Source organism: Balaenoptera borealis (assembly GCF_965194805.1).
Source record: "Balaenoptera borealis genome assembly, chromosome: 3".
NCBI lineage: Eukaryota > Metazoa > Chordata > Mammalia > Artiodactyla > Balaenopteridae > Balaenoptera > Balaenoptera borealis.
Window position 1 is genome coordinate 119,716,093 of NC_138866.1, and position 27,061 is coordinate 119,743,153.

The 27,061-nt window shown below is 36.3% G+C and overlaps 1 protein-coding gene across 14 annotated transcripts in view; it reads left to right on the forward strand.

Annotated features, from left to right (window-relative positions):
• The window catches only part of SENP8 (SUMO peptidase family member, NEDD8 specific), a 55,141-nt gene that overhangs the window by 2,670 nt on the left and 25,410 nt on the right, over positions 1-27,061 (forward strand). For 13 of the 14 annotated variants that reach the window (XM_082383613.1, XM_082383615.1, XM_082383605.1 and 10 more), the window contains exon 2: positions 14,156-14,955. The exons of the other annotated variant lie outside the window; for it this stretch is intronic. In XM_082383613.1, the coding sequence (XP_082239739.1) occupies positions 14,192-14,830 (639 nt within the window). In that variant the 5' untranslated portion in view covers positions 14,156-14,191 and the 3' untranslated portion in view covers positions 14,831-14,955. The remainder of the gene's footprint in view (positions 1-14,155; positions 14,956-27,061) is intronic. 14 annotated transcript variants of the gene reach the window in all.

Consider the following 27,061-nt stretch of genomic DNA (forward strand, 5'->3'; position numbering starts at 1 on the left):
TTAATGCCATGCTGTAGTTTGTACTTAATTTCGGTAGACAATGGAGAAACGTTTAAAAGTTTGGAGAAGAATAATGAAACTAGAGTTCTGTTTGAAAAATAATGTAGCAGTAATGTATAGGTTAGATCATCAAAAGATAGGAATGAAGAGACTAGACCAATAAATAATTTTTTTAAAAAATAAATTTTATCATAAAGCGATCTCCAAAGAGTCTGCTAAGTTCCTTTATTTCCCCAATGTGACCAATCTAAAGAAAAAGATTGGACCGAATTACATACCTTTCAAAAAGGACACGCACACCTGTGTAGAGATCAGTTAGCATTTTACGTTGTCAAGAGGCTAGCCCATTCTTTTATGTTATAAATTATAATGTTAGAACTTCTGATAAGCAATGGCTTTACCACTTATCTAGGTTCCTGGATATTGCTAAGGCCTTTCTTGGTTAAATTCCATCTACATCTGTAAGTCCTAAATTTCTGACTGTTTAAGGTCCAGACTCCTCTCCTTGCCAATTCCATAAACCACTTGGATGAGTAAAATGCATTAGTAAATAAAAAGGAAGTCCTCAAGGCCCAGGTAACCCATCTCTTTGGAAACTGACCATTGCCAGACTATATAAAACTTACTGCTCAAATCCCAGCTACTCTGCAAATAATGTGCTTTTTTAACCATATTATTCAAAAAATTGAATTTGATGTCCAAGTATTACTAATCCAAATGAGTAAAGTTACTTAACTTTTCTAAACCAGATTCTCTGAGAGGCTACCTTCTTCAGCATGACTAGCTTATATTCACTTTGTCCATCTACCTACTGGAGACCGTTCGGGTAATGATATGGTTCAATACAGATAGAAAATCAAGTTTATGTAGACTTTAAGTTTCATCTGTCTGTCTCCTTTTTTAGGGAAGGGGGGAATAGGTCTATCTTAAAGCAGAGAGAATACTTGAAACTTATGAGAGATTTTAAGCATTTTTATTCCTTACAGAAAATCTCTGAAAGTTCCTTTCTCTGGCTTCCAATTAGATGACTACACTTTCGCACATTCATCTATTATAAAAGCACTAGAACACAGTCATAATACTGAAAAAAATTGTCCTGGTTACAGTTATTATTTTTGAGCATCTATATTGTAGGTTTAAAAATCGTTCGTAGGCCTGCCTTCCCTGAGGGCCAAAAAATAAATAAATGCTCTCTCAGAGCAGTGTGATAGGTTAAATTCCTTCAAAACAATAGCTTGTGGATTTCTGGCCTTAGCTGGCTGTAATTTTCCCACTACTGTTTGTTGCAGCAACTTGGCACTTTACATTAGCAGCTAAAATATATAGTTGCTGGAAATGTTTAGTCCTACTTAATAATATATAATTCAGACCTGGTCAGATGACTCACAAGTATTCGTATTAATTAACATTTAAAGACAAATTGCTAAGAGAATTCTATATGTCATAATCGAGTCCCATCAGACACTGTTTTCCTGTCAGCACAGTACAGTAAAACATAAATTCATTGTTTCTTCCATTTGGTCATTAGATATTTATTGAGCACCTGCTATACACCAAGCACATTTTTGAAACCCATTAAATAGGAGTTTGTAATAGCAATTTACCTCTTAACTATCTATGAAAAAAATAACTTACCAGGCTTTGAAATCTAGAAGACAAATAAGAATAAAAGATGATGGCTTTTTTATACTCTTTCAAACAAAATGCTTGCGTATAGCTACTGTGGGCTAAACACAGTGGTTATTTATGAAACCAGGCAGATTATAACTTTAGCTTGACCACATCTTATCAGCTAGGATATATTAGCTATATACTAAATAAAATTCTGTCTACTCTTCTGTAAAATATCTTAGACCTCTCATTAAATCTAGTGTCCTCCCCAAACACTATTTACAGTCCTAGTCATTTCAAATTTTGCAGTTGTGTTAAGTCATTTCTCAGAAAATTTAAGCAAAACAAAATCATTTTAAGAAAAGGCTGGTGTTTACACCAAGTAAAAAAAATAGTGACACAGTTATAGATGGAACCTTTGAAGTAGAAATGGTAGACTAAGAATAAAGTTCTTTTTCTGGTCAATGACCCCTTAGCCATTGATAGCCATGCCTAATAAGTAACAGAACAATAAATGGAGAGCCTCAGTGCTAGAAGAAATTCTAAAAGTTTACTTAGTCTATCTCCCTGGCCCAAGGTAGGGCCAAATGGAATTTATGGCTGTAGAGTTACCAGGCATCATCATCATACCAAATGGTTTTTCTGCTTTGAGAGCTGAATTCCTCTATTTGTAAAATATTCATGTTAGAGGAATATTGTTCAAATTTATAAATAATTTATAAAATTGAGAAATCTTCCTATGTTTATAACAATTTTGTGTTTTCAAGCACTGAAGATAGCAGGGTTGAGTAGAATCTAATCTCTGTCTTCAATAGGGATGTAAAATCTTGGTGGTAATTTTTAACATGCCACTTTATACAAATCTCTGGATGTTTTAGGCTAGCATTAAAAGGAAACGTTTAATTAGGGGAAATTGAAACCAAAAAATAAGGCTTCAACTTCCTTCCTGAAAATTTTTCTGCTTGTGCTGCCATGAAAAGCACATTTGGTCTTGGATGTGATTCTTTTTGTGAAATTGCAAAGGGAATCATTCATTAGAAGTTGGACGTAATCTAATTTTAATGAACATCAGATTATATTTAAATCTTTGTGTTCGAAGTTTTGTAGAAGAGAGATTAGACTTACTGTTTTTTTCCAGGGGACAAAAGTGAGACCAGTGAGTTGAAGAAACAGACATTTTTAGGTCAGTGTAAGAGTGGGAGGTGGTACATTTTTTTTTTTTTTCTTGAATGAAAATAGCTGTATTTACTGGTATGTGCTCATTATAAAAAGAAAGGGGAAAAAATTAAGCAGTCAATATCAAAAGAAGAAAGTTTAAAAGTATTAATATTCCGTTCTTAAAGAAAACTGTATATAACTTTAGATGGCTATCATTCTTGACTATTTTTGTGTACATTTGTGTACAGATTTTTATATAACCTTTCTTTCCATAACATATTATGAACAACTTCCTGTGTCAATAAATTTATTTCTACAACTTCATTTTTTAATGGCTGCAAAGTATTCCATTGAATGGAAATCCTATTATTTAAATTTACCAGTCCTCTTTTAAACTTTGAGATTGTTTCCAATTTTTCTGTTATAAATATTGCTGTGGTAAACATCCCTGTTAAATTTTTGCACATATCCTAATGTTTCCCTTCAGATATATTTCTGAAAGTGTAATACCTACCTATAGACATTTCTTAAATATTAAAATATAATGGCAAATTATCCTTCAAAAAGCTTGCATTTGTTTACATTTCTGTTAACAATAAGAATGCCCATTTTCCCATAGTTACTCAGCAATGCTGGTTATTATCAGTTTTCCACATCTTTGCTAATTTGACAGGTAAAAAATGAAATCTTACTTCAACTTACATTTCTTTGATTACTAGTAAGGTGTTGAGTATCTTTTCATGTGTTTATTGACCAGTTGTATAAGTGTTTTTAAGCTCTATTATTTATTTATTTATTTATTTATTTATTTATTTTTGGCTGTGTTGGGTCTTTGTTTCTGTGCGAGGGCTTTCTCTAGTTGCAGCGAGTGGGGGCCACTCTTCATCGCGGTGCGCGGGCCTTTCACTGTCTTGGTCTCTCGTATTGCGGAGCACAGGCTGCAGACGCGCAGGCTCAGTAATTGTGGCTCAGGGGCCCAGTTGCTCCGCGGCATGTGGGATCTTCCCAGACCAGGGCTCGAACCCGTGTCCCCTGCATTGGCAGGCAGACTCTCAACCACTGCGCCACCAGGGAAGCCCCAGCTCTATTTTCTTTTAATATTTTTGTTTCACTTTTTAACATTTAAATTTCACTCCATCTGAAATATAATTCGATATGAGGTCTGAAGTAGGGACCTAACTTCATTTTTTAATCGAATGATTAACAACTTGTTCCAGTACCATTTATTACATTACCCAGTTAGCATATCTCAAACTTCACTGCACAGACAATAAGGTGTTAATAGATAATGTACCAAAACAAACACAAAAAGGATTTCATTGGTCAAATGAGTTGGGAAAAAAATCAGACCAAGAAAAGTTAAGTTTCTTTATTACAGAACCTCTCGTAGCCTCTAATATGCTTGTGTGCATTATGAATCAACAATACAGAGTTTTAGGATGCAGCATTTCCCTAACTTACTTAACCATATAATCTTTTTTCTTTCCAGAAATACCTATGAAATCCTATGGAACTATGCTGTCCAAAATAGTAGCCACTACCCACATGTAGCTATTTCAATTTAAGTTTAAATTAATTAAAACAAATAAAATCAGTCCCTCAGTCTCACTAGCCATTTTCAAGTGCTCAATAGCCACATATGGCTAGTGGCTACTATATTGGACACTGCAGATAAAGAACATTTATTTCCATCATCATGGAAAGTCCTACTGGACAGCACTGCTATAGAACATAGTGTTCATTGAAAATGGAATAATCCATAAATTTCTCCCATTGATTTATAATGTCTTCATCATCATATTTAAAATTTCTAAAATGCATGGATTTGTTTTTGTACTGTTACACTGATTTATCTGTTTCTGCTCCAGTATTACACAGCTAGTTGTAAGTCAGGCTCCTGCACATTTTTCCCTGAGAGCAGAAATGAAAAATTCCTGCATGGAGTAGGAAGTTAAGACTAGAAGGGATAGTAAAGGCCTTTATACTTCTAAGACTCTATAAAGGTAAAAATTTCTCTGCAGAACATGATATATATCATGTAAAGATCCATACTCCATTATTCATTTATTTATTCTACAATTATTATTTATTGTCTGCCCGACAAGTTTTGTTTTAGGCCCAGGGGGCCAAGATGATAAACAAGTTTAGGCAGACAAGGTCCTTTATTCTCTATGCTCATGGAGCTTACATTTTTGGCCTGGGGAGGGGGAGTGTTAATCAAGAAACAAATAAATGAAAAAGAAAACTGTCAGACAGCCACAAGTGCTATGCAAGGAATTGAAATTAGAGGACAGGAGAGTGACCGGTGGCCTCTTATTTTGACTGATCATGGGAGATCTCTGTGAATAAGTGACATTTAAACTGAAATCTACCCAACACATGGAGCCAGCCACTAGAAGGTTCAGGTACAGCTAGTACCCCAGCCCTCAGGAGAAAAAAAGCATGGTGTGTTTGAAGAATAAAAAGAAAGTTGGTGTGGCTGGAGCTTAGTGGGCAAGGGGAAGAGTGATGGAAATGAGATTGGAGCGGTGGCTGGGGCCATGTGATCATGCAGGGTGTTGGTAAGCAGCTAGGGCAGGGCATTCACTTTTTTTTCTGAGTGTAATAGTATGCTACCAGAGGGTTTTAAACAGGACAGGTGTGACCTGACAAAATTTTAAACAATTACTCTGACAACTGTATGGAGAATTTACTGGAGGGGTCAATAGTAGAAGTAAGGAGACCTGTTAGGCTATATCAAGATAAGAAACGTTGATGGACTTGACTGTGATGGAAGTAAAGATGAAAACCATTGGACAGGTTCAGAACATTTTGGCTGTAGAATCAATAGGACTTATCAATTGGAGAGGAGGTATGAAGAAAATAGAAAGTTCAGGGATGATGTCTATTTCATTATGTAATATTAGGTTCAATTTCTAGTCTAATTATAGGCAAAATTGGCACACAGAAAACGCCAATAAATGTATTTTGACCAAATGAATAAATTTGCTTCAATAATTGTCTTGCTCCTATACACATTTAAGCTGCTAAAGCATAAGGTTTTGCTCATGTCTTTATTAATTTTTAGGGAATCTGGTTCCTAAGAATTAGGGGTTTATGTTACAGGCCTATCACGTATGGAGAGTAACTAAACTGTTCCACTGAAGTATCCAAGCCAGCAGAGTAGGGTGAATGAAGCAGAGAAAATTGCCTTTCTCAGGTGCAAAAGTTCTCTGGAAATTTCTTATTTTAAAAATCTATGCTGATTTTGCATTTTATGCTACATTATGTCAATGTTTATGTTAATTAAGATGTTGTAAGTTACTGATTTAAATGTTTTAAGTATTTAAGATATTAAAAATATCAATATTTAAGATTAAATTACTTAGCTCTTTTCCCCCAAAATTAGTGAAATTGAAGCTCTAGGAAGATGCACTGGGATTATTAGCCTATGTTTGATTTTCGTGTATGGGTGTGTTTGTTTGCTTTTGTCTGTCAATACCTGCTGGCACATAGCCATGTATCTAGTTAGAGGAGCACAGACCACATCTGTGAGCTTTTGCAGTTTGATACAATTTAAAACAAAAACTGAAGGGAGTGAGGAGGGGAAAGGGGAACTGCATTTCAAAACTACTAACTGTTATAATCTTCACTTAAAATGAGTAAATAGCTGGGCTTTGCATTTTGTAATGTTTAAAAACATAACTGAATGAGGCTGTTCCTTTTTTTTTTTTTTTTTTTTAAGGAACCCTTTCTGAATAATTAGGGGGAAAAAAATGAATAAAAGTCACAGTTCTGGGATAGTGTTTTCTTAGGGCTTTACAGTAAAACTTATCTGGCTCACTACTGTGGTTTTAACCACAACAAGCATATTTTCCCAGAAGTTATGAGAATTGATGCATACCTTATGAAATGCTTGTTAATTAAAATTTTCATGTATATTTTTGATCTTATGAATATTTATGCATCTCTAATGTAGGCAATTCTTATATCCACTGTAATTAGTATTTTTAAGTATTTGCTCATCAAAAATTCCAACTGAATCAGCAGCAACACCTCTAGTTAAAGGTTAATCTACTTGGAAACTGCCTTTAAGATATTTTAACAAATAGCTCCAATGCTTTATTAGATCTCTAAAAGCTCTTAAAATTAATTCAGCCTAGACATTTACAATAGGTTACATTATAGTGGTCTAAAACAGGGATTGGCAAAGTTTTTCTCTAAGAGGGCAAACTAAATATATTAGACTTTGCAGGCTACTCAGCTCTTATAGCTCAAAAGCAGCCATAAAGAATATGTAAACAAATGAGCATGATTTTGTTGCAGTAAGACTTTAAAGAGGAAGGGAAGATTTTTATTTTATTTTATTTTATTTTATTTAACATCTTTATTGGAGTATAATTGCTTTACAATGGTGTGTTAGTTTCTGCTGTATAACAAAGTGAATCAGCTATACATATACATATATCCCCATATCTCCTCCCTCTTGCGTCTCCCTCCCAACCTCCCTATCCCACCCCTCTAGGTGGACACAAAGCACTGAGCTGATGTCCCTGTGCTATGCGGCTTCTTCCCACAAGGGAAGATTTTTAAATTTGCAAAGATGAGAGCTTAGAATTGTACAACGCTAGAGCTAGAGGAGTCTTTTAGAAATCATAGAATCACTTGGAAACATCTTAAAAATACAGGTGCCCAGGCCCTCCCCCCAGAGATAGATCATGTGTGTTCTTTAAAATCTCCATAGATGATTCAAACGTGCATTCCTGGCTAGAATCGCTATTTATCTAGTCCAAACCTCACTTTGCAGATGATGAAGCTGAGACCCAGAAGTTTAAAATGTCTTCTCCAGAGTCAAACAACTGGTTGATTGCAGATCTGAACTGAATCCCAAGTCTACTGACTCCCAGCCTAGTGTTTTTTCTACTGAACCTGCAGCTTCTTGCCTTACTTATATCAGCAGGAAATCAGAATGGTTCCTATTGAATTATAAATTTTCCCTTTAAATTAATTTTTATTTTTATTTAATTGCCCTGTTTTTATAACAAACAGAAATATTCAAGTAGTATGCATTTTAAGGATTTTAAGATTAATATGAAAAATAGTCTCTTCCTTTTGTTAAAATTAAATATTTGGGAAGTGTTCTATACTATGAATTCAGTATTCACTTCATTTAGCTACAGAAGTTGGAAGATATAATAAACTAAACCCTGTAACCACAAGGTTTGTGTATGCTGACAACACATTAACAGCATGCTTCACTCAGGTTGAGAGACTGCTTTTCTCTGGAGTTAGCATTCACTGTGCTTATGCCAAAGGTGAAGTACAAGAGTGCAGAGTCATGCCCTGGCTAGATCTATCCTTGGTGACTTTGTGGCTTTATATAAAGAGACAAACAGATGCTTTATTTTCAAGAAATCTTTAAGATCCATTATTACCACCCCAAATATATAGAGAACAGGGAAGGAAATAATTTTTTTTTTGAGAGCTTGCTAGATACCAGACAATGTGCTGAGTCTTTTCACTTGTGTTTTGAATTCACAAAGCAACTCTTGAGAGACAGGTTTTATTATTACCTCCTTTTACAGATGAAGAAAATGAGGCCAGGAAAGAGGATGAATAACTTGTCCAGAGTCACACAGATAGCAAGTGGCAAAGTCAGATCCTGAACTCAAAGCCTCCTGGCTGCAAAATATAGAACTATACTATATATTTTTTTAACATCTTTATTGGAGTATAATTGCTTTACAGTGTTGTGTTAGTTTCTGCTGTATAACAAAGTGCATCAGCTATATGCATACGTATATCCCCATATCCCCTCCCTCTTGTGTCTCCCTCACACCCTCCTTATCCCACCCCTCTAGGTGGTTGCAGAGCACCGAGCTGATCTCCCTGTGCCATGCAGCTGCTTCCCACTAGCTGTTGGTTTTATATTTGGTAGTGTATATATGTCAGTGCTACTCTCTCACTTCGTCCCAGCTTACCCTTCCCCCTCCCCGTGTCCTCAAGTCCATAATCTACGTCTGTGTCTTTATTCCTGTCCTGCCCCTAGGTTCATCAGAACCATTTTTTTTTTTTTAGATTCCATATATATGTGTTAGCATACGGTATTTGTTTTTCTCTTTCTGACTTACTTCACTCTGTATGACAGACTCTAGGTCCATCCACCTCATTGCAAATAACTCAATTTCGTTTCTTTTTATGGCTAATATTCCATTGTATATATGTGCCACATCTTTATCCATTCATCTGTTGATGGACACTTAGGTTGCTTCCATGTCCTGGCTATTGTAAATAGGGCTGCAATGAACACTGTGGTACATGACTCTTTTTGAATTATGGTTTTCTTAGGGTATATGCCCAGTAGTGGGATTGCTGGGTCGAATGGTAGTTCTATTTTTAGTTTTTTAAGAAACCTCCATACTGTTCTCCATAGTGGCTGTATCAATTTACATTCCCACCAACAGTGCAAGAGGGTTCCCTTTTCTCCACACCCTCTCCAGCATTTATTGTTTGTAGATATTTTGATGATGGCCATTCTGACTGGTGTGAGGTGATACCTCATTGTAGTTTTGATTTGCATTTCTCTAATGATTAGTGATGTTGAGCATCTTTTCATTTGTTTGTTGGCAATCTGTATGTCTTCTTTGGAGAAATGTCTATTTAGGTCTTCTGTCTCTTTTTGGATTGGGTTGTTTGTTTTTTGATATTGAGTTGCATGGGCTGCTTGTATATTTTGGAGATTAATCCTTTGTCAGTTGCTTCATTTGCAAATATTTTCTCCCATTCTGAGGGTTGTCTTTTTGTTTTGTTTATGGTTTCCTTTGCTGTGCAAAAGCTTTTAAGTTTCATTAGGCCCCATTTGTTTATTTTTGTTTTTATTTCCATTTCTCTAGGAGGTGGGTCAAAAAGGATCTTGCTGTGATTTATGTCATAGAGTGTTCTGCCTATGTTATCCTCTGAGAGTTTTATAGTGTCTGGCCTTACATTTAGGTCTTTAATCAATCCATTTTGAGTTTATTTTTGTGTATGGTGTTAGGGAGTGTTCTAATTTCATTCAAACAGTTGGGGAGATGTACTATGTTCTTGGATTGGAAGAATCAACATTGTGAAAATGACTATACTATATTTTGTCGGATTTTACAAATAGAACTATGAGGAGGTCATTGTCTCCCCAATATTCCTTACCATCCACCAAGACCAGATACATAGGTCTCTTAATTCTGAAGGAATTTACTACTAATCAACAGAGGAAAACAGACAAAACACAAAACCAAAGCAAAAATGGGGATGTTACAGACAATACAAAAATCTTAAAATGCCTTATTTCCCTTTTTTTTCCTAATCTGTATTTTCTGACTCCCTTTTTAAAAAGGTTCATTCATCTGACAAACATTTATTGTACCTCAGAGATGCTAAGCACAGTGCTCACAATATAGAAAGGATATAACCCTAGGATGGTTCCAAATGGCTCCTGGTTCTTGTGCTAGGTCCCCTTCCATCTCCTTTTCCCTTACTCCATTAATGATGGGATCATTGTTCTTCCAGTCACTCCAACGAAAACTTCCAGACCGTTTCTTAATTCTTATCTCTTATTTGCCCTCCTCTGATCCCTTATTGATACTCTGTCTATAATATCTTTTCCTCCTTGCCTCTCTCCTACTACCATTTTGCCTGGTTTAGGTCATGTCCTCCTACCTTTACTTTCAATGAAAATCTAGTTGATCTCTACCTCCAATTTCTCTCCCTACCAATTAATCCTGTATACTATGCCTGAATCAATCTTCCTAAAGCACTGACAAAGCCATTAATGGCTCCACATTTTCTCCAGTATAAGTTCTACACTTTACACCTAGAAATCAGTCTATCAACACTTAGCTTCTGATAATCCTCCAACCTTCACCTACATCCCTACTCCCACTTCATTCCAGACAAACTGGACTACACACTTAAAGGCACTTTCCTTGCCTCTCTGCCTTCTTAATGCCCTTCAACATGCATGCAACTCTACCTGCCTTTCAAGAGCCCACTTTTATGCCACTTTCTCCTTGAAGTCTTTCCTGATCTGAGCTCTCCATCCATTTCCCTCTTTTGAATTCCCATTCATATTATTTGTGGCTTATGGGTTTCTTCTTTGAGTGTAAGCTACCTTACACATCTTTGTATCTCCCATGACACCTAATATTAGGTACTCAATAGGTGTTCATTGACTAAAAGACATGTATATATTCATTATGTATTCATTATAACATAATAGGCTTAAGCTCAGTGAGGGTAGGAACTATGACTATCTTATCCCCATTCTGATTTTCTAGCCCCTAGCACATAGGAAACACTCAATAAACATTTGTTCAGTGTGATACATTACAGTTACCAGTTGTCAGGATATAAATTTCCTGATGACCCAGTAGATATCTGGAAATACTACTTTGTTATATTTTTTTAAAGTATTAGTTACTTACGTTTCTTCATTTAATATTGACAAATACCCGTTGGTAAAGGTCATGTATTAATATTCTCACTTTACAGAAAAGGAAACTGTGTCTTAAAGAAATCAAGTAGTTTGTTTATGATCATATAGCCAATGAGTTAACAGAATGGAGTCTAAAATTCAAGTCTTCCGATATGAAGTTTAGCATCCATTTTCTTGGCCAAGGTGGTTTGCCCAAAGGCCAGTCTGGTTCCATCTGCTTTAGAATTGTTGAGGTTAAACTATTGCAATCATGCTGTATGGAATAGAATTAAGTCCTGATTGACCCAATGTCTGTACGTTGGATGTTTTCAAAATCAAACAAACAAAACACAAAAACTGTTTTCTGATGAAAATCTTGGCCCTGCCTGTGGACACTCCCTCCAAGGTGAGATGCCTGTCTGTTCAGGCACTCTTCTTCTTGTGGGCTTCTACCCCTAGTTGGGTTTGCTGTTAAGGTGTAGGTCTGATTTCAGCTGGCAGCATAGAGAGCAGGTCTCCAGGTATTTGCCAGGCAGTACAGTCTGGCCCTTACCACTCCTCATAGTCATTGAAGGCATGAGGGGGAGAGTCAGGGAGCCTTGCTCGATGCACATGCAGTCATTCCCTTTTCATGCTCATATATTCTTAAATCCAGTCACATCAGCAGCCAGCTGAGCACCTAGCCTCCCACAGCTGCTTTTCCTAGATTGCTGTTTGCTCATTTGCCATCAGGCTGGATATTAAGGATCGTTGTAAGAAACAGTCCTCTGAAATTGTTTCATCTTTTATAAGGATATTATGGGACATTCATTATAATACACCATGTCTTTTATGAAAATTTCTTGAGAGAAATCTGTCTGACCTTAATACAAAGAATGCTTTTACCTCTCCAGAGCAATTGCTTTGTTTTTACCCTATGGACATTGTGAATGTTTAACTTAACACTCTCTGGTTAGCTGCCAAAAAGCAAGAGCCAAATTTGTGGCGCACCCATAACAAATGTACTCTATGCCTCGTTAACTTCGTTCCTGGCTCCAGTTTATGTCTGTGCTCAAGTTATTCTTTCCTCTTAAGAAAATCTTAATTCATGCCATCTTATTTTATACAGATAGATATACACACTCATCAACAGCCTTGTATTACTTCTGATAGTTCATATTATGATGTACTGTATGCACAAAAAAACCGTCTTTGGTGCTTCCTAGCTACCTCATTACTTGAGGTTTTTTTTCTTCAGGGGTATATTTATTTTTCTGTATGGGTTTTTGTAGGGTTTTGATTACATGAAAATGGTTGTGTCACAAAATTTTATTGTTTTAATAGTGTAACCAAGTGGTAAAATAACTAGTCTAATGGCCAGAATTGATTAAATTAATGTCACTATTCTAGCCCAGTCTTTCATAGCAGTGTTATTTTCTTACAATATGCTTTGCTTTGTACTCTCAATCTGCATGTGACAGTTTATTGCTTTATGATTTTTAGAAATATTGTTATGCTGCCAAGTGAGTGCATAGCAGTGACCTCTGTTAGGTTCAAATATTATATTACCACACTTATCACATTTCTTGTCTCTGTTAGCACCTTACCTCAGGTGATCAGGAGCATATTAATCGTACTATATGACTTGTCTTGCTCCCACTCTAAATTAGTCATGCCTTTGTTTGAACAAGGTAATATGAATGGATATTTGTTTCCAAACCTCATTTCCTTTGATTAGTTTGGAGTTCTATCCAGATTGTCCAATCATCTTACTAATATCATCCAATTAATAACATAAGTACTATTTGTACAACATTTTATACTCTTTTAATACCTTCGAGTAAAATCATTTGGCCTTTTCTACAACTCTCTGGGGCCATTTTACAGATGACCAAAAACAAGGACAAAATCAAAATCAATTAAATGACTTAATTAGGATGATACTAGCAAATCAGTGGTAGAACTAGGGCTAGACCCAGGTCTCATGATTCCTGTGCCACACTACCTTTCAGTGCCAGAAGAATTTCTGTAGTCTCTGTCATACCCCTTGAGGTTAAAGATGGGAAAGACTGTCACTCATGTTCATAACTGGGCAGAATCAGGAATGAATTTCATTTGTATTACCCTCATGATTTTCTGTTCTTGAAATTACAGTTCCTTTTAACTACTCTAATCACTGTCACTTTCCATTATGGAATGAGGAAGCAATAGTTTATCTTATCTCTTGAAAATTAATTTTGAAATGGAAGCTATTTCCCTTAGTAATTAGTAACATTTAAATTGGACTCTGAAAATTCATCTTTTTTTAAAAAATTAATTAATTTATTCTTGGCTGAGTTGGGTCTTCATTGCTGCACGCAGGCTTTCTCTAGTTGCAGTGAGCAGGGGCCACTCTTCGTTGCGGTGCGCGGGCCTCTCATTGCGGCGGCCTCTCGTTGCGGAGCATGGGCTCTAGGCGCGCAGGCTTCAGCAGTTGTGACACATGGGCCCAGTTGCTCCGCGGCATGTGGGATCTTCCTGGGCCAGGGCTCGAACCCATGTCCCCTGCATTGGCAGGCAGATTCTTAACCACTGCACCACCAGGGAAGCCCTGAAAATTCATCTTTAATATAAAAACAATTTGCCATTCTTATCATGCATATTCATTAAAGGGCCAAATATATGGTTCATGCTATAGAGTTTGGTAAAACATTAGTTATAATTTTAACCAATCTCTGCATTTAAAGAGGAGATTTTAAATCCATGCTTACTATTTCAGATGCAGAATTTCCAAAGTTTTCATTCTAACTAATTGTTAACATAAAGCACATAAGCTAGAGTTTTTTTGAGTGTTTACTCTTAGCCAGACATTGTTGCTAAACACTTTACAATTATATTTAATCCTTACCCAAAACCTTGTAAGAGTAGCTATTTATGATCCCCATTTTACAGCCAAGTATCATATTCAACAGTAAATATTGTCTTCTGCCTCTCCTTCAGCTTCTGGAATTTCTGAGCAGCCCTGGTCAGTACAAGATGGACCCAGTAGTCTTGAGTTACATGGACAGTCTACTGCGGCAATCAGATGTCTCACTATTGGATCCTCCAAGCTGGCTCAATGACCATATTATTGGGTTTGCCTTTGAGTACTTTGCCAACAGTCAGTTTCATGACTGCTCTGACCATGTCTGCTTCATCAGCCCTGAAGTCACCCAGTTCATCAAGTGCACTGGCAACCCAGCAGAGATCGCCGTGTTCCTTGAACCCTTGGACCTCCCTCACAAGAGAGTTGTATTTTTAGCCATCAATGATAATTCCAACCAGGCAGCTGGGGGAACCCATTGGAGTTTGTTGGTTTATCTCCAAGATAAAAATAGCTTTTTTCATTATGATTCTCATAGTAGGAGCAACTCAGTCCATGCAAAGCAGGTAGCGGAGAAACTAGAGGCTTTCTTAGGCAGAAAAGGAGACAAATTGGCCTTTGTGGAAGAGAAAGCCCCTGCTCAACAAAACAGCTATGACTGTGGGATGTACGTGATATGTAACACTGAGGCCTTGTGTCGGAACTACTTCAGGCAACAGCCAGAATCGCTATTGCAGCTACTCACTCCTACGTACATCACAAAGAAGAGAGGAGAATGGAAAGATCTCATTGCCACACTTGCTAAAAATTAGCTGTTGAAATATATTTGTGACTTTTGAAGTCTCCTCTTTCTGCCTCTCCCCATGTATTGGATGGCTGCAACCTCAGTGCCTGAGGGAAGATGCCTGGTAGAGGGAAGATGCCTGGTAGAGGAAAGGTTAGAATTCTTACTTTTTCCTGAGAGAATGTTATCCTCTGTATTATCCTAATGGAAAGTTTCACTTTAACCCTAACTTGAGAGCAATATGTTCTGTGAAAATGTCTTGAAAATATGCACCAAAACCTTAAAACCAAGCTATCTTAACACTTAACTAATTCCCTTTTGGTCTCCCTTATCCACATTGGCTTATTCCAAAGGAAAAGCAGTGATCAGTAAACCAAATTAAGACTATGTGAAGTCTAGAATGCAAGAAGAAAATTATAGAAGAACCAAAAACTTACTGCACAGCCCACATACTATTTTTTTTGTCAGAAGTGATTTGACATAACATGACCTATAACTAAATAAACAATTTAAAATCCGTATGCCAACTCACTGTGCTATTCTGTTGATTTTTAGTTAGTGCCTAGTGACATGTAAAAGGATTGTTGTATTTTTTTTGAATTTTATTTTTTTATACAGCAGGTTCTTATTAGTCATCAATTTTATACACATGAGTGTATACATTTCAATCCCAATCGCCCAATTCATCACGCCAGCCCCCCCCACCCCCACGCCGCTTTCCCCCCTTGGTATCCATATGTTTGTTCTCTACATCTGTGTCTCAGTTTCTGACCTGCAAACCAGTTCATCTGTACCATTTTTCTAGGTTCCACATATATGCGTTAATATACGGTATTTGTTTTGCTCTTTCTGACTTACTTCATTCTCTATGACAGTCTCTAGATCCATCCACATCTCAACAAATGACCCAATTTCGTTCCTTTTTATGGCTGAGTAATATTCCATTGTATATATATATACCACACCTTCTTTATCCATTCGTCTGTCGATGGGCATTTAGGTTGCTTCCATGACCTGGCTATTGTAAATAGTGCTGCAGTGAACATTGGGGTGCATGTGTCTTTTTGAATTATGGTTTTCTCTGGGTATATGCCCAGTAGTGGGATTGCTGGATCATATGGTAATTCTATTTTTAGTTTTTTAAGGAACCTCCATACTGTTCTCCATAGTGGCTATATCAATTTACATTCCCACCCACAGTGCAAGAGGGTTCCCTTTCCTCCACACCCTCTCCAGCATTTGCTGTTTGTAGATTTTCTGATGATGCCCATTCTAACTGGTGTGAGGTGATACCTCATTGTAGTTTTGATTTGCATTTCTCTAATAATTAGTGATGTTGAGCAGCTTTACATGTGCTTCTTGGCCATCTGTATGTCTTCTTTGGAGAAATGTCTATTTAGGTCTTCTGCCCATTTTTGGATTGGGCTGTTTGTTTTTTTAATATTGAGCTGCATGAGCTGTTTATATAGTTTGGAGATTAATCCTTTGTCCATTGATTCATTTGCAAATATTTTCTCCCATTCTGAGGGTTGTCTTTTCGTCTTGTTTATGGTTTCCTTTGCTGTGCAAAAGCTTTGAAGTTTCATTAGGTCCCATTTGTTTATTTTTCTTTTTATTTCCACTACTTTAGGAGGTGGATCAAGAAAGATCTGGCTGTGATTTATGTCAAAGAGTGTTCTTCCTATGTTTTCCTATAAGAGTTTTATAGTGTCCGGTCTTACATTTAGGTCTCTAATCCATTTTGAGTTTATTTTTGTGTATGGTGTTAGAGAGTGCTCTAGTTTCATTCTTTTACATGAAGCTGTCCAGCTTTCCCAGCACCACTGATTGAAGAGACTATCTTTTCTCCATCATATATCCTTGCCTCCTTTGTCATAGATTAGTTGACCATAAGTGCGTGGGTTTATCTCTGGGCTTTCTATCTTGTTCCATTGATCTATATTTCTGTTTTTGTGCCAGTACCATATTGTCTTGATGACTGTAGCTTTGTAGTATAGTCTGAAGTCAGGGAGTCTGATTCCTCCAGCTCCGCTTTTTTCCCTCAAGACTGCTTTGGCTATTCGGGGTCTTTTGTGTCTCCATACAAATTTTAACACTTTTTGTTCTAGTTCTGTAAAAAATGCTATTGGTAATTTGATAGGGATTGCATTGAATCTGTAGATTGCTTTGAGTAGTATAGTCATTTTCACAATGTTAATCCTTCCAATCCAAGAATATGGTATATCTCTCCATCTGTTGGTATCATCTTTAATTTCTTTCATCAGTGTCTTACAGTTTTCTGCATATAAGTCTTTTGTCTCCCTAGGTAGGTTTATTCCTAGGTATTTTATTTTTTTTGTTGCAGTAGTAAATGGGAGTGTTTCCGTAATTTCTCTTTCTGATCTTTCATCATTAGTGTATAGGAATGCAAGAGATTTCTATGCATTAATTCTGTATCCTGCAACTTTACCAAACTCATTGATTAGCTCTAGTAGTTTTCTGGTGGCATCTTTAGGATTCTCTATGTATAGTATCATGTCATCTGCAAACAGTGACAGTTTGACTTCTTTTCCAATTTGTATTCCTTTTATTTCTTTTTCTTCTCTGATTGCCGTGGCTAGGACTTCCCAAACTGTGTTGAATAACAGTGGTGAGAGTGGACATCTTTGTCTTGTTCCTGATCTTAGAGGAAATGCTTTCAGTTTTTCACCATTGAGAATGATGTTTGCTGTGGGTTTGTTGTATGTGACCTTTATTATGTTGAGGTAGGTTCCCTCTATGCCCACTTTCTGGAGAGTTTTTATCAGAAATGGGTGTTGAATTTTGTCAAAAGCTTTTTCTATATCTATTGAGATGATCATATGGTTTTTATTCTTCAATTTGTTAATATGGTGTATCACATTGTTTGATTTGCATATATTGAAGAATCCTTGCATCCCTGGGATAAATCCCACTTGATCATGGTGTGTGATCCTTTTAATGTGTTGTTGGATTCTGTTTGCGAGTATTTTGTTGAGGCTTTTAGCATCTGTATTCATCCGTGATATTGGTCTGTAATTTTCTTTTTTTGTAGTATCTTTGTCTGGTTTTGGTATCAGGGTGATGGTGGCCTCATAGAATGAGTGTGGGGAGTGTTCCTTCCTCCGCAATTTTTTGGAAGAGTTTGAGAAGGATGGGTGTTAGCTCTTCTCTAAATGTTTGATAGAATTCACCTGTGAAGCCATCTGGTCCTGGACTTTTCTTTGTTGGAAGATTTTTAATCACAGTTTCAATTTCATTAATTGTGATTGGTCTGTTCATATTTTCTGCTTCTTCCTGGTTCAATCTTGGAAGGTTATACCTTTCTAAGAATTTGTCCATTTCTTCCAGGTTGTCCATTTTATTGGCATAGAGTGGCTTGTCTCTTAGGCTGCTTTGTATTTCTGTGGTGTCTGTTGTAACTTCTCCTTTTTCATTTCTAATTTTATTGATTTGAGTCCTTTCCCTCTTTTTCTTGATGAGTCTGGCTAATGGTTTATCAATTTTGTTTATCTTCTCAAAGAACCAGCTTTTAGTTTTATTGATGTTTGCATTGTTTTCTTTGTTTCTATTTCATTTATTTCTGCTCTGATCTGTATGATTTCTTTCCTTCTGCTAACTTTGCGTTTTGTTTGTTCTTCTTTCTCTAGTTCCTTTGGGTGTAAGGTTAGATTCTTTATTTGAGATTGTTCTTGTTTCTTGAGGTAGGCTTGTATAGCTATAAACTTCCCTCTTAGAACTGCTTTTGCTGCATCCCATAGGTTTTGGATCGCCATGTTTTCATTGTCATTTGTCTCTAGGTATTTTCTGATTTCCTCCTTGATTTCTTCCGTGATGTCTCAGTTATTTAGTAATGTATTGTTCAGCCTCCATGTGTTTGTGTTTTTTACGTTTTTTTCCCTGTAATTGATTTCTAATCTCATAGCATTGTGGTCAGAAAAGATGCTTGATATGATTTCAGTTTTCTTAAATTTACTGAGGCTTGATTTGTGACCCAAGATGTGATCTATCCTGGAGAATGTTCCATGCGCACTTGAGAAGAAAGTGTAATCTGCTGTTTTTGGATGGAATGTCCTATAAATATCAATTAAATCTATCTGGTTTACTGTGTCATTTAAAGCTTCTGTTTCCTTATTTATTTTCATTTTGGATGATCTGTCCATTGGTATAAGTGAGGTGTTAAAGTCCCCCACTATTATTGTGTTACTGTCGATTTCCTCTTTTATAGCTGTTAGCAGTTGCCTTATGTATTGAGATGCTCCTATGTTGGGTGCATATATATTTATAATTGTTATTTCTTCTTCTTGGATTGATCTCTTGATCATTATGTAGTGTCCTTCCTTGTCTCTTGTAACATTCTTTATTTTAAAGTCTATTTGATATGAGTATTGGTACTCCAGCTTTCTTTTGATTTCCATTTGCATGGAATATCTTTTTCCATCCCCTCACTTTCAGTCTGTATGTGTCCCTAGGTCTGAAGTGGGTCTCTTGTAGACAGCATATATATGGGTCTCGTTTTTGTATGCATTCAGCAAGCCTATGTCTTTTGGTTAGAGCATTTAATCCATTCACGTTTAAGGTAATTATCGATATGTATGTCCCTATGACCATTTTCTTAATTGTTTTGGGTTTGTTTTTGTAGGTCCTTTTCTTCTCTTGTGTTTCCCACTTAGAGAAGTCCGTTTAGCATTTGTTGTAGAGCTGGTTTGGTGGTGCTGAATTCTCTTAGCTTTTGCTTGTCTGTAAAGCTTTTGATTTCTCCATGGAATCTGAATGAGATCCTTGGCGGTTAGAGTAATCTTGGTTGTAGGTTCTTCCCTTTCATCACTTTAAGTATATCATGCCACTCCCTTCTGGCTTGTAGAGTTTCTGCTGAGAAATCAGCTGTTAACCTTATGGGAGTTCCCTTGTATGTTATGTGTCATTTTTCCCTTGCTGCTTTCAATAATTTTTCTTTGTCTTTAATTTTTGCCAGTTTGATTACTATGTGTCTCGGCGTGTTTCTCCTTGGGTTTAGCCTGTGTGGGACTCTCTGCGCTTCCTAGACTTGGGTGGCTATTTCCTTTCCCATGATAGGGAGGTTTTCGACTATAATCTCTTCAGATATTTTCTCGGGTCCTTTCTCTCTCTCTTCTCCTTCTGGGACCCCTATAATGCAAATGTTGTTGCGTTTAATGTTGTCCCAGAGGTCTCTTAGGCTGTCTTCATTTCTTTTCATTCTTTTTTCTTTATTCTGTTCGCGGCAGTGAATTCCACCATTCTGTCTTCCTGGTCACTTATCCGTTCTTCTGCCTCAGTTATTCTGCTATTGATTCCTTCTAGTGTAGTTTTCATTTCAGTTATTGTGTTGTTCATCTCTGTTTGTTTGTTCTTTAATTCTTCTAGGTATTTGTTAAACATGTCTTGCATCTTCTCAGTCTTTGCCTCCATTCTTTTTCTGAGGTCCTGGATCATCTTCACTATCATTATTCTGAATTCTTTTTCTGGAAGGTTGCCTATCTCCATTTAGTTGTTTTTCTGGGGTTTTATCTTGTTCCTTCATCTGGTACATAGCCCTCTGCCTTTTCATCTTGTCTCTCTTTCTGTGAATGTCAGCCGACATATTTGAAGAGATCAACTGGCTAGAAGCAGATCAAGACCTAACCTAATTCAACATCTAAATATTAAGAGAATCGGTTACTCAGTTCTGTGAGATCTCTTCCATTCACCATGCAAAGGCTTTCCCAGCTATAACTTTTGCCAATACTTGATAAAGATGATGTTAGCCCATCTTCCCCCATCTGATTCCCGGAGTGCTTTAAGAAAGGGGGAATATTAAATAACTTCATCAAAATAAAAGTCTTGGTGGACCTCTTACTTTGCTCAGTGAGTGGGCTGCCTTGCTACTCTGGATTGATAACAAGCTTTCCTTCACCTTGTCTATTAGCCATGCACACACTCTTTCCTTATATCCAAAGCTCTATAGTTTTAAAACTTATAGCTGATAACTTCCCAAGATTACCTGGTTTTTCAGATAAATATTTCTGCTTTCTGATGGTCATTTTTCCTCCCCTCTTTACCTTAATCTGACAGAATTGTTTTCAGTTAGTCATGGTGATTTGAGGACTATTATTGTATCTGAAACTTACAGACTGAAAGTTGGTTTGTTTCTGAGATATAAAGGAGAAAAAGTGACCTTTCTCAACCCTTTCACTTAATTCAAAATGCAGACAATGTAATTTTTAAAATGTGGAACTAAGAGTAAAAAAGAAAAGCTATCCCTCCTAAATCATGGATATGTTTTTTCAGAGTTATTTCAGATAATGAATAATTTAAATGATATGTTAGATGCACATATTCTATTTCTAATGAGAATTAGATTGCAATGTGTATGGGACTTGAAAGCCAAAGATTAACTTCAGCCATGAAACTTATTTCAGCTACCTCCCCAGGCTAACCCTGCCCCCAGCCTGCATGGCCCAAAATAACCTCACCACTCAGTGACCACAGAGGCAGTAACCCAGTTCCTTTTAGTCGGGAAGGGAAAACCCAGTAAGTGTAAATAAGTACAGGTCACATAGCAGGCCTCAGTGAACACAAGTTGAAACTAAAAGTCAAAGAGAAAGCTACCAAAAAAGTTTCCATTTCAAGTCAGTATATTTGGAATAAAAAAGGATACCTAATGGAAGCTGGGAGCAGGAAAAAAAGATTAGGAACTGGCAATCAGCCATAGAGGTGAAATAGGGAGGGAGGGACAGCAAAAGGACACGGGTTGCCGAGGCCAGGAGTGTAGATATGATAAGAAAGCAATATTGTTTAAATAACTGTTGACTTAGGCATCTAGTCTAGACTGCGAAAGGGTCAAATTTTCTCTGGGAAAAGTTGTTGTCTTTCTGATAATGAATAGTGCAAAGTATGTCTGTTTAAATGTCAGATTGTCTCCCTCTTAAGACAGTACATATGGGAGCAATCTTTCCTTACTCCCTAAGATTCGTGCCAGAAATAAATTATTTTTTGAACTAAACTAGTAAAGTCTTAAAAAAAAAAAAAAAAGAAGACTAAATCTAAGGTCTCCTTTTCCAGATACATAGCATGATTGGATTGTACCACAGGTTAGTCTACTTCTGTAAAACTTTTGAGTATGCCATTTGTAAGTGTTAACATTGTAAATGACAGGAGAACTTGAGTCTACTTGTAATACTTCACTAGATACTATAACAGCCTGTAAGTTATACACCTGCTTGACCATATACCATTGATATTACATGATACACAATAGGAAAAAGATCTTTTGCTGGTACTGTGCTCCCTTCTTTTAGAGTCAAAAGGATTTAGTGTGCAGAATTCAATTTAAAAATATTCAGTGGGTAAGCAGGTTATTCAAAAGTGGATTGAGCAGTTATCACACTGAACCACCCTGCTTTCAAATATCCTGTTGTATTGATCCATAAGTAACTCACACTTGTCCAACCTGTGTCTCATATGGAATTGAAAGGTCACCATATATAAACCCAGCTTCACATGGTGGTCAAAAATATCATTGATTTTTCTATTTAACACTGTCCAGATCAAAATATTTCTGCCCTTTGGCTAGATAGCTGTTGAAGTTCCTAAGTACTAGTCCTAATTGGATCAGAATAATTTAAAAACCACAAGTGGATTATATTTCTGATATGTCTTATTATTTTTATAGTTTTTACTATATCCATATTGACTATATGTTTTAATAATAGGTATTCCATTGAAATGGCAAACTCATATGGTTATTTACTGATACTGAAATTTTTTTCTTCCATCACTTAGAAAAGGGGAGAATAGTTACAGAAATTTACATGCTATGGTGTGGGAAAGAGCATGAATGTTGCAAATCCAAGCACTATCAGTTATACACTTATAGCCTTGGGCAAGTTTCAGATTCAGTAGCCTCATCTGCAAAACGAAGTTGTAGTCTGTTTAAGCAGGTACAATGAGGATTCAGTATGGTGTGTAAAGCATATAGTACACACAAAAATAAACCTATTTCTCTGTCCTACTACCAGTCCATTTTAAGACTAGCAGCAAGTTTGAAAACTTAGTTTTATAGTGCACCCATTCAGCTGTGTGAAAAATGGCCTGATAAATACTGTTATGTCAAAAGAGAAAACTTACTCAAGGGTGGTAAATGACAACTAATCTTTGTATCACTCTATAACATGCAAAGTACTTTATATACGTTATTATATATAATTATAATCTCATTTAATTGTCAAGTTTTTTCCAGGTATTTTTGTATTGAATTATGGTTGATTTACAGTGTTTCAGGTGTATAGCAAAGTGATTCATTTATACATGTATATATTCTTTTTCAGATTTTTTTCCATTTTCTATTATAGGTTATTACAAGATATTAAATATAGTTCCCTGTGCTATACAGCAGGTCCTTGTTGTTTACCAATTTTATATATAGTAGTGTGTATCTGTTAATCCCAGATTCCTAATTTATCCCTTACCCCCACTTTCCCCTTTGGTAACCATAAGTTTGTTTTCTATGTCTTGTGAGTCTTTTTCTGTTTTGTAAATTAGTTCATTGTGTCGTGTTTTTAAATTCTGCATATAAGTGATATGTGATATTTGTCTTTGACTTCACTTAGTATGATAATCTCTAGGCTCATCTATGTTGTTTCCATATATATATATGAATATACCATGTCTTCTTTATCCATTCATCTGTCGATGGACATTTAGGTTGCTCCCATGTTGTTGTAAATGATGCTGCTGTGAACATTGGGGTGCATGTATCTTTTCCAATTAGAGTCTCCTCCCTATGTATGCCCAGGATTGGGATTGCTGTATCATATGGTAACTCTATTTTTAGTTTTTTAAGGAACTCCACACTGTTCTCCATAGTGGCTGCACCAGTTTACATTCCCACCAACAACGTAGGAGGGTTCCCTTTTGTCCACACCCTCTCCAGCATTTATTATTTGTTGACTTTTTAATGATGGCCATTCTGACCGGTGACCGGTGAGGTGTAACCTCATTGTAGTTTTGATTTGCATTTCTCTAATAATTAGAGATGATAAGCATCTTTTCATGTGCCTGTTAGCCATCTGTATGTCTTCTTTGGGGAAATGTCTCTTTAGGTCTTTTGCCCATTTTTTGATTGGATTGTTTGTTTTGTTGTTGTTTTGATATTGTGCTGTATGGCTGTATGAGCTGTTTGTATATTTTAGAAATTAATCTCTTGTCAGTTGCATTATTTACAAATATTTTCTCCCATTCTGTAGGTTGTCTTTTTGTTTTGTTTATGGTTTCCTTTGCTGTGCAAAAGCTTGTAAGTTTAATTAGGTCCCATTTGTTTATTTTTGCTTTTGTTTCCATTACTCTAGGAGACAGTTCCAGAAAAATACTGTTGTGATTTAGGCCTGTGCTTCCCTTTAGGAGGTTTATAGTATCCAGTCTTATGTTTAGGTCTTTAATCCATTTTGAGTTTATTTTTTTTATGGTGTTAGAGAATGTTCTAATTTAATTCTTTTATATGTAGCTGTCCAGTTTTCCCAGCACCACTTATTGAAGAGACTGTCTTTTCTCCATTATATATTCTTGCCTCCTTTGTTGTACAGTAACTGATCATAAGTTCATAGGTTTATTTCTGGGCTTTCTGTCCTGTTCCATTGATCTATGTGTTTGTTTTTGTGCCAGTACCATACTGTTTTGATTACTGTAGCTTTGTTGTATAGTCTGAAGTCAAGGAGCCTGATTCCTCCAGCTCCATTCTTAAGATTGTTTTGGCTATTCAGGGTCTTCTGTGTTTCTGTAGAAGTTTAAAATTTTTTTGTTCTAGTTCTTTGAAAAATGCCATTGGTAATTTGGTAGGGATTGCATTGAATCTGTAGATTGCCTTAGATAGTATGGTCATTTTAATATTGATTCTTCCAATCCAAGAACATGGTATATTTTTCCACCTGTTTGTGTCATCTTCAGTTGTTTCATCAGGGTCTTATAGTTTTCAGAGTACAGGGGGTTTTTTGCCTCCTTAGGTAGGTTTATTCCTAGGTATTTTATTCTTTTTGATGCGATGGTAAATGGGGTTGTTGCCTTAATTTCTCTTTCTGATATTTCATTGTTAGTGAATAGAAACTGTATATTAATTTTGTATCCTGCAACTTTACTGAATTCATTGATGAACTCTAATAGTTTTCTGGTGGCACCTTTAGGATTTTCTATGTATAGTATCATGTCATCTGCAAACAGTGACAGTTTTACATCTTCTTTTCCAGTTTGGATTCCTTTTATTTCTTTTTCTTCTCTGATTGTTGTGGCTAGGACTTCCAAAACCATGTTGAATAAAAGTGGCAAAAGCGAGCATCCTTGTCAAATTCCTGATCTTAGCAGGAATGCTTTCAGCTTTTCACCATTGAGCATGATGTTAGCTGTGGGTTTGTCATATGTGGCCTTTATTATGTTCAGGTAGGTTCCCTCTGTGCCTACTTTCTGGAGAGTTTTTTTCATAACTGAATGTTGAATTTTATCAAAAGCTTTTTCTGCATCTGTTGAGATGATCATATGGTTTTTATTCTTCAGTTTGTTAATGTGGTGTATCACATTGATTGAATTGCAGATATTGAAAAATCCTTGCATCCCTGCGATAAATCCCACTTGATCATGGTGTATGATCCTTTTAATGTATTGTTGGAGTTGGTTTGCTAGTATTTTGTTGAGAATTTTTGCATCTATGTTCATCAGTGATATTGGCCTGTAATTTTCTTTATTGTGTGATATGTTTGTCTGGTTTTGGTCTCAAGGTGATGATGGTGGCCTCATAGAATGAGTTCGGAAGTGTTTCTTCCTCTGCAATTTTTGGAATAGTTTCAGAAGGATAGGTGTTAACTCTTTTCTAAATGTTTAGTAGAATTCACCTGTGAAGCCATCTGGTCCTGGACATTTGTTTGTTGGGATTTTTAAATTACTGATTCAGTTTCAGTACTGGTAATTGGTCTGTTCATATTTTCTATTTCCTCCTAGTTCGGTCTTGTGAGATTGTACCTTTCTAAGAATTTGGCTATTTCTTCTAGGTTGTATATTTTATTGGTATATAATTGTTTATAGTAGTCTCTTACGATCCTTTGTGCTTCTGTGATGTCGGTTGTAACTTCTTTTTCATTTCTGATATTATTGATTTGAGCCCTCTCACTTTTTTTCTTGATGAGTCTGGCTAAATGTTCATCAATTTTGTTTATCTTTTCAAAGAACCAGCTTTTCGTCTCATTGATTTTCTTTTTCTTTGCCGCTATTTCATTTATTTCTGCTCTGATATTTGTGATTTATTGCCTTCTACTGACTTTGGGTTTTGTTTGTTCTTCTTCCTCTAGTTGCTTTAGGTGTAAGATTAGGTTGTTTATTTGAGATTTTTCTCATTTCCTGAGGTAAGCTTGTATCGCTATAAACTTGCCTCTTAGAACTGCTTTTGTTGAGTCCCATAGGTTTTGGATCATCGTATTTTTGTTTTCATTTATCTCTAGGTATTTTTTGATTTCTTCTTTGATTTCTTCAGTGATCCATTGATTGTTTAGTAGCATATTGTTTAGCCTCCGTCATGTTTGTGTCTTTTGCGGTTTTTTTTTTCTTGTAGCTGATTTCTCGTCTCATAGTGTTGTGGTCGGGGGGAAAAAAAAAGATGCTTGATATGATTTCGATTTTGTTAAATTTACCAAGGCTTGTTTTGTGGCCTAGCATGTGATCTATCCTGGAGAATGTTCCACGTGTACTTGAAAAGAATGTGTATTCTGCTGCTTTCGGATAGAATGCTCTATAAATATCATCTGGCCTAATGTGTTATTTAAGGTCTGTTTCTTTATTGATTTTCTGTCTGGGTGATCTGTCCATTGATATAAGTGAGGTGTTAAAAAGCCCCCTACTATTCTGTTACTCTTGATTTCTCCTTTTATTTCTGTTAATATTTGCCTTATATATTGAGGTGTTCCTGTGTTGGGTGTATGTGTGTGTGTGTGTGTGTGTGTGTGTGTGTATATATATATATATATATATATATTTTCACAATTTTTAAAAAGATTTTTTTTAATGATATTCTTGTCTGCTTACATTCTTTTTATGTATGTATGTATGTATGTATGGCTGTGTTGGGTCTTCATTTCTGTGCGAGGGCTTTCTCTAGTTGTGGCAAGCGGGGGCCACTCTTCATCGCGGTGCGGGGGCCACTCTTCATCGTGGTGCGCGGGCCTCTCACTATCGCAGCCTCTCGTTGCCGAGCACAGGCTCCAGACGCGCAGGCTCAGTAATTGTG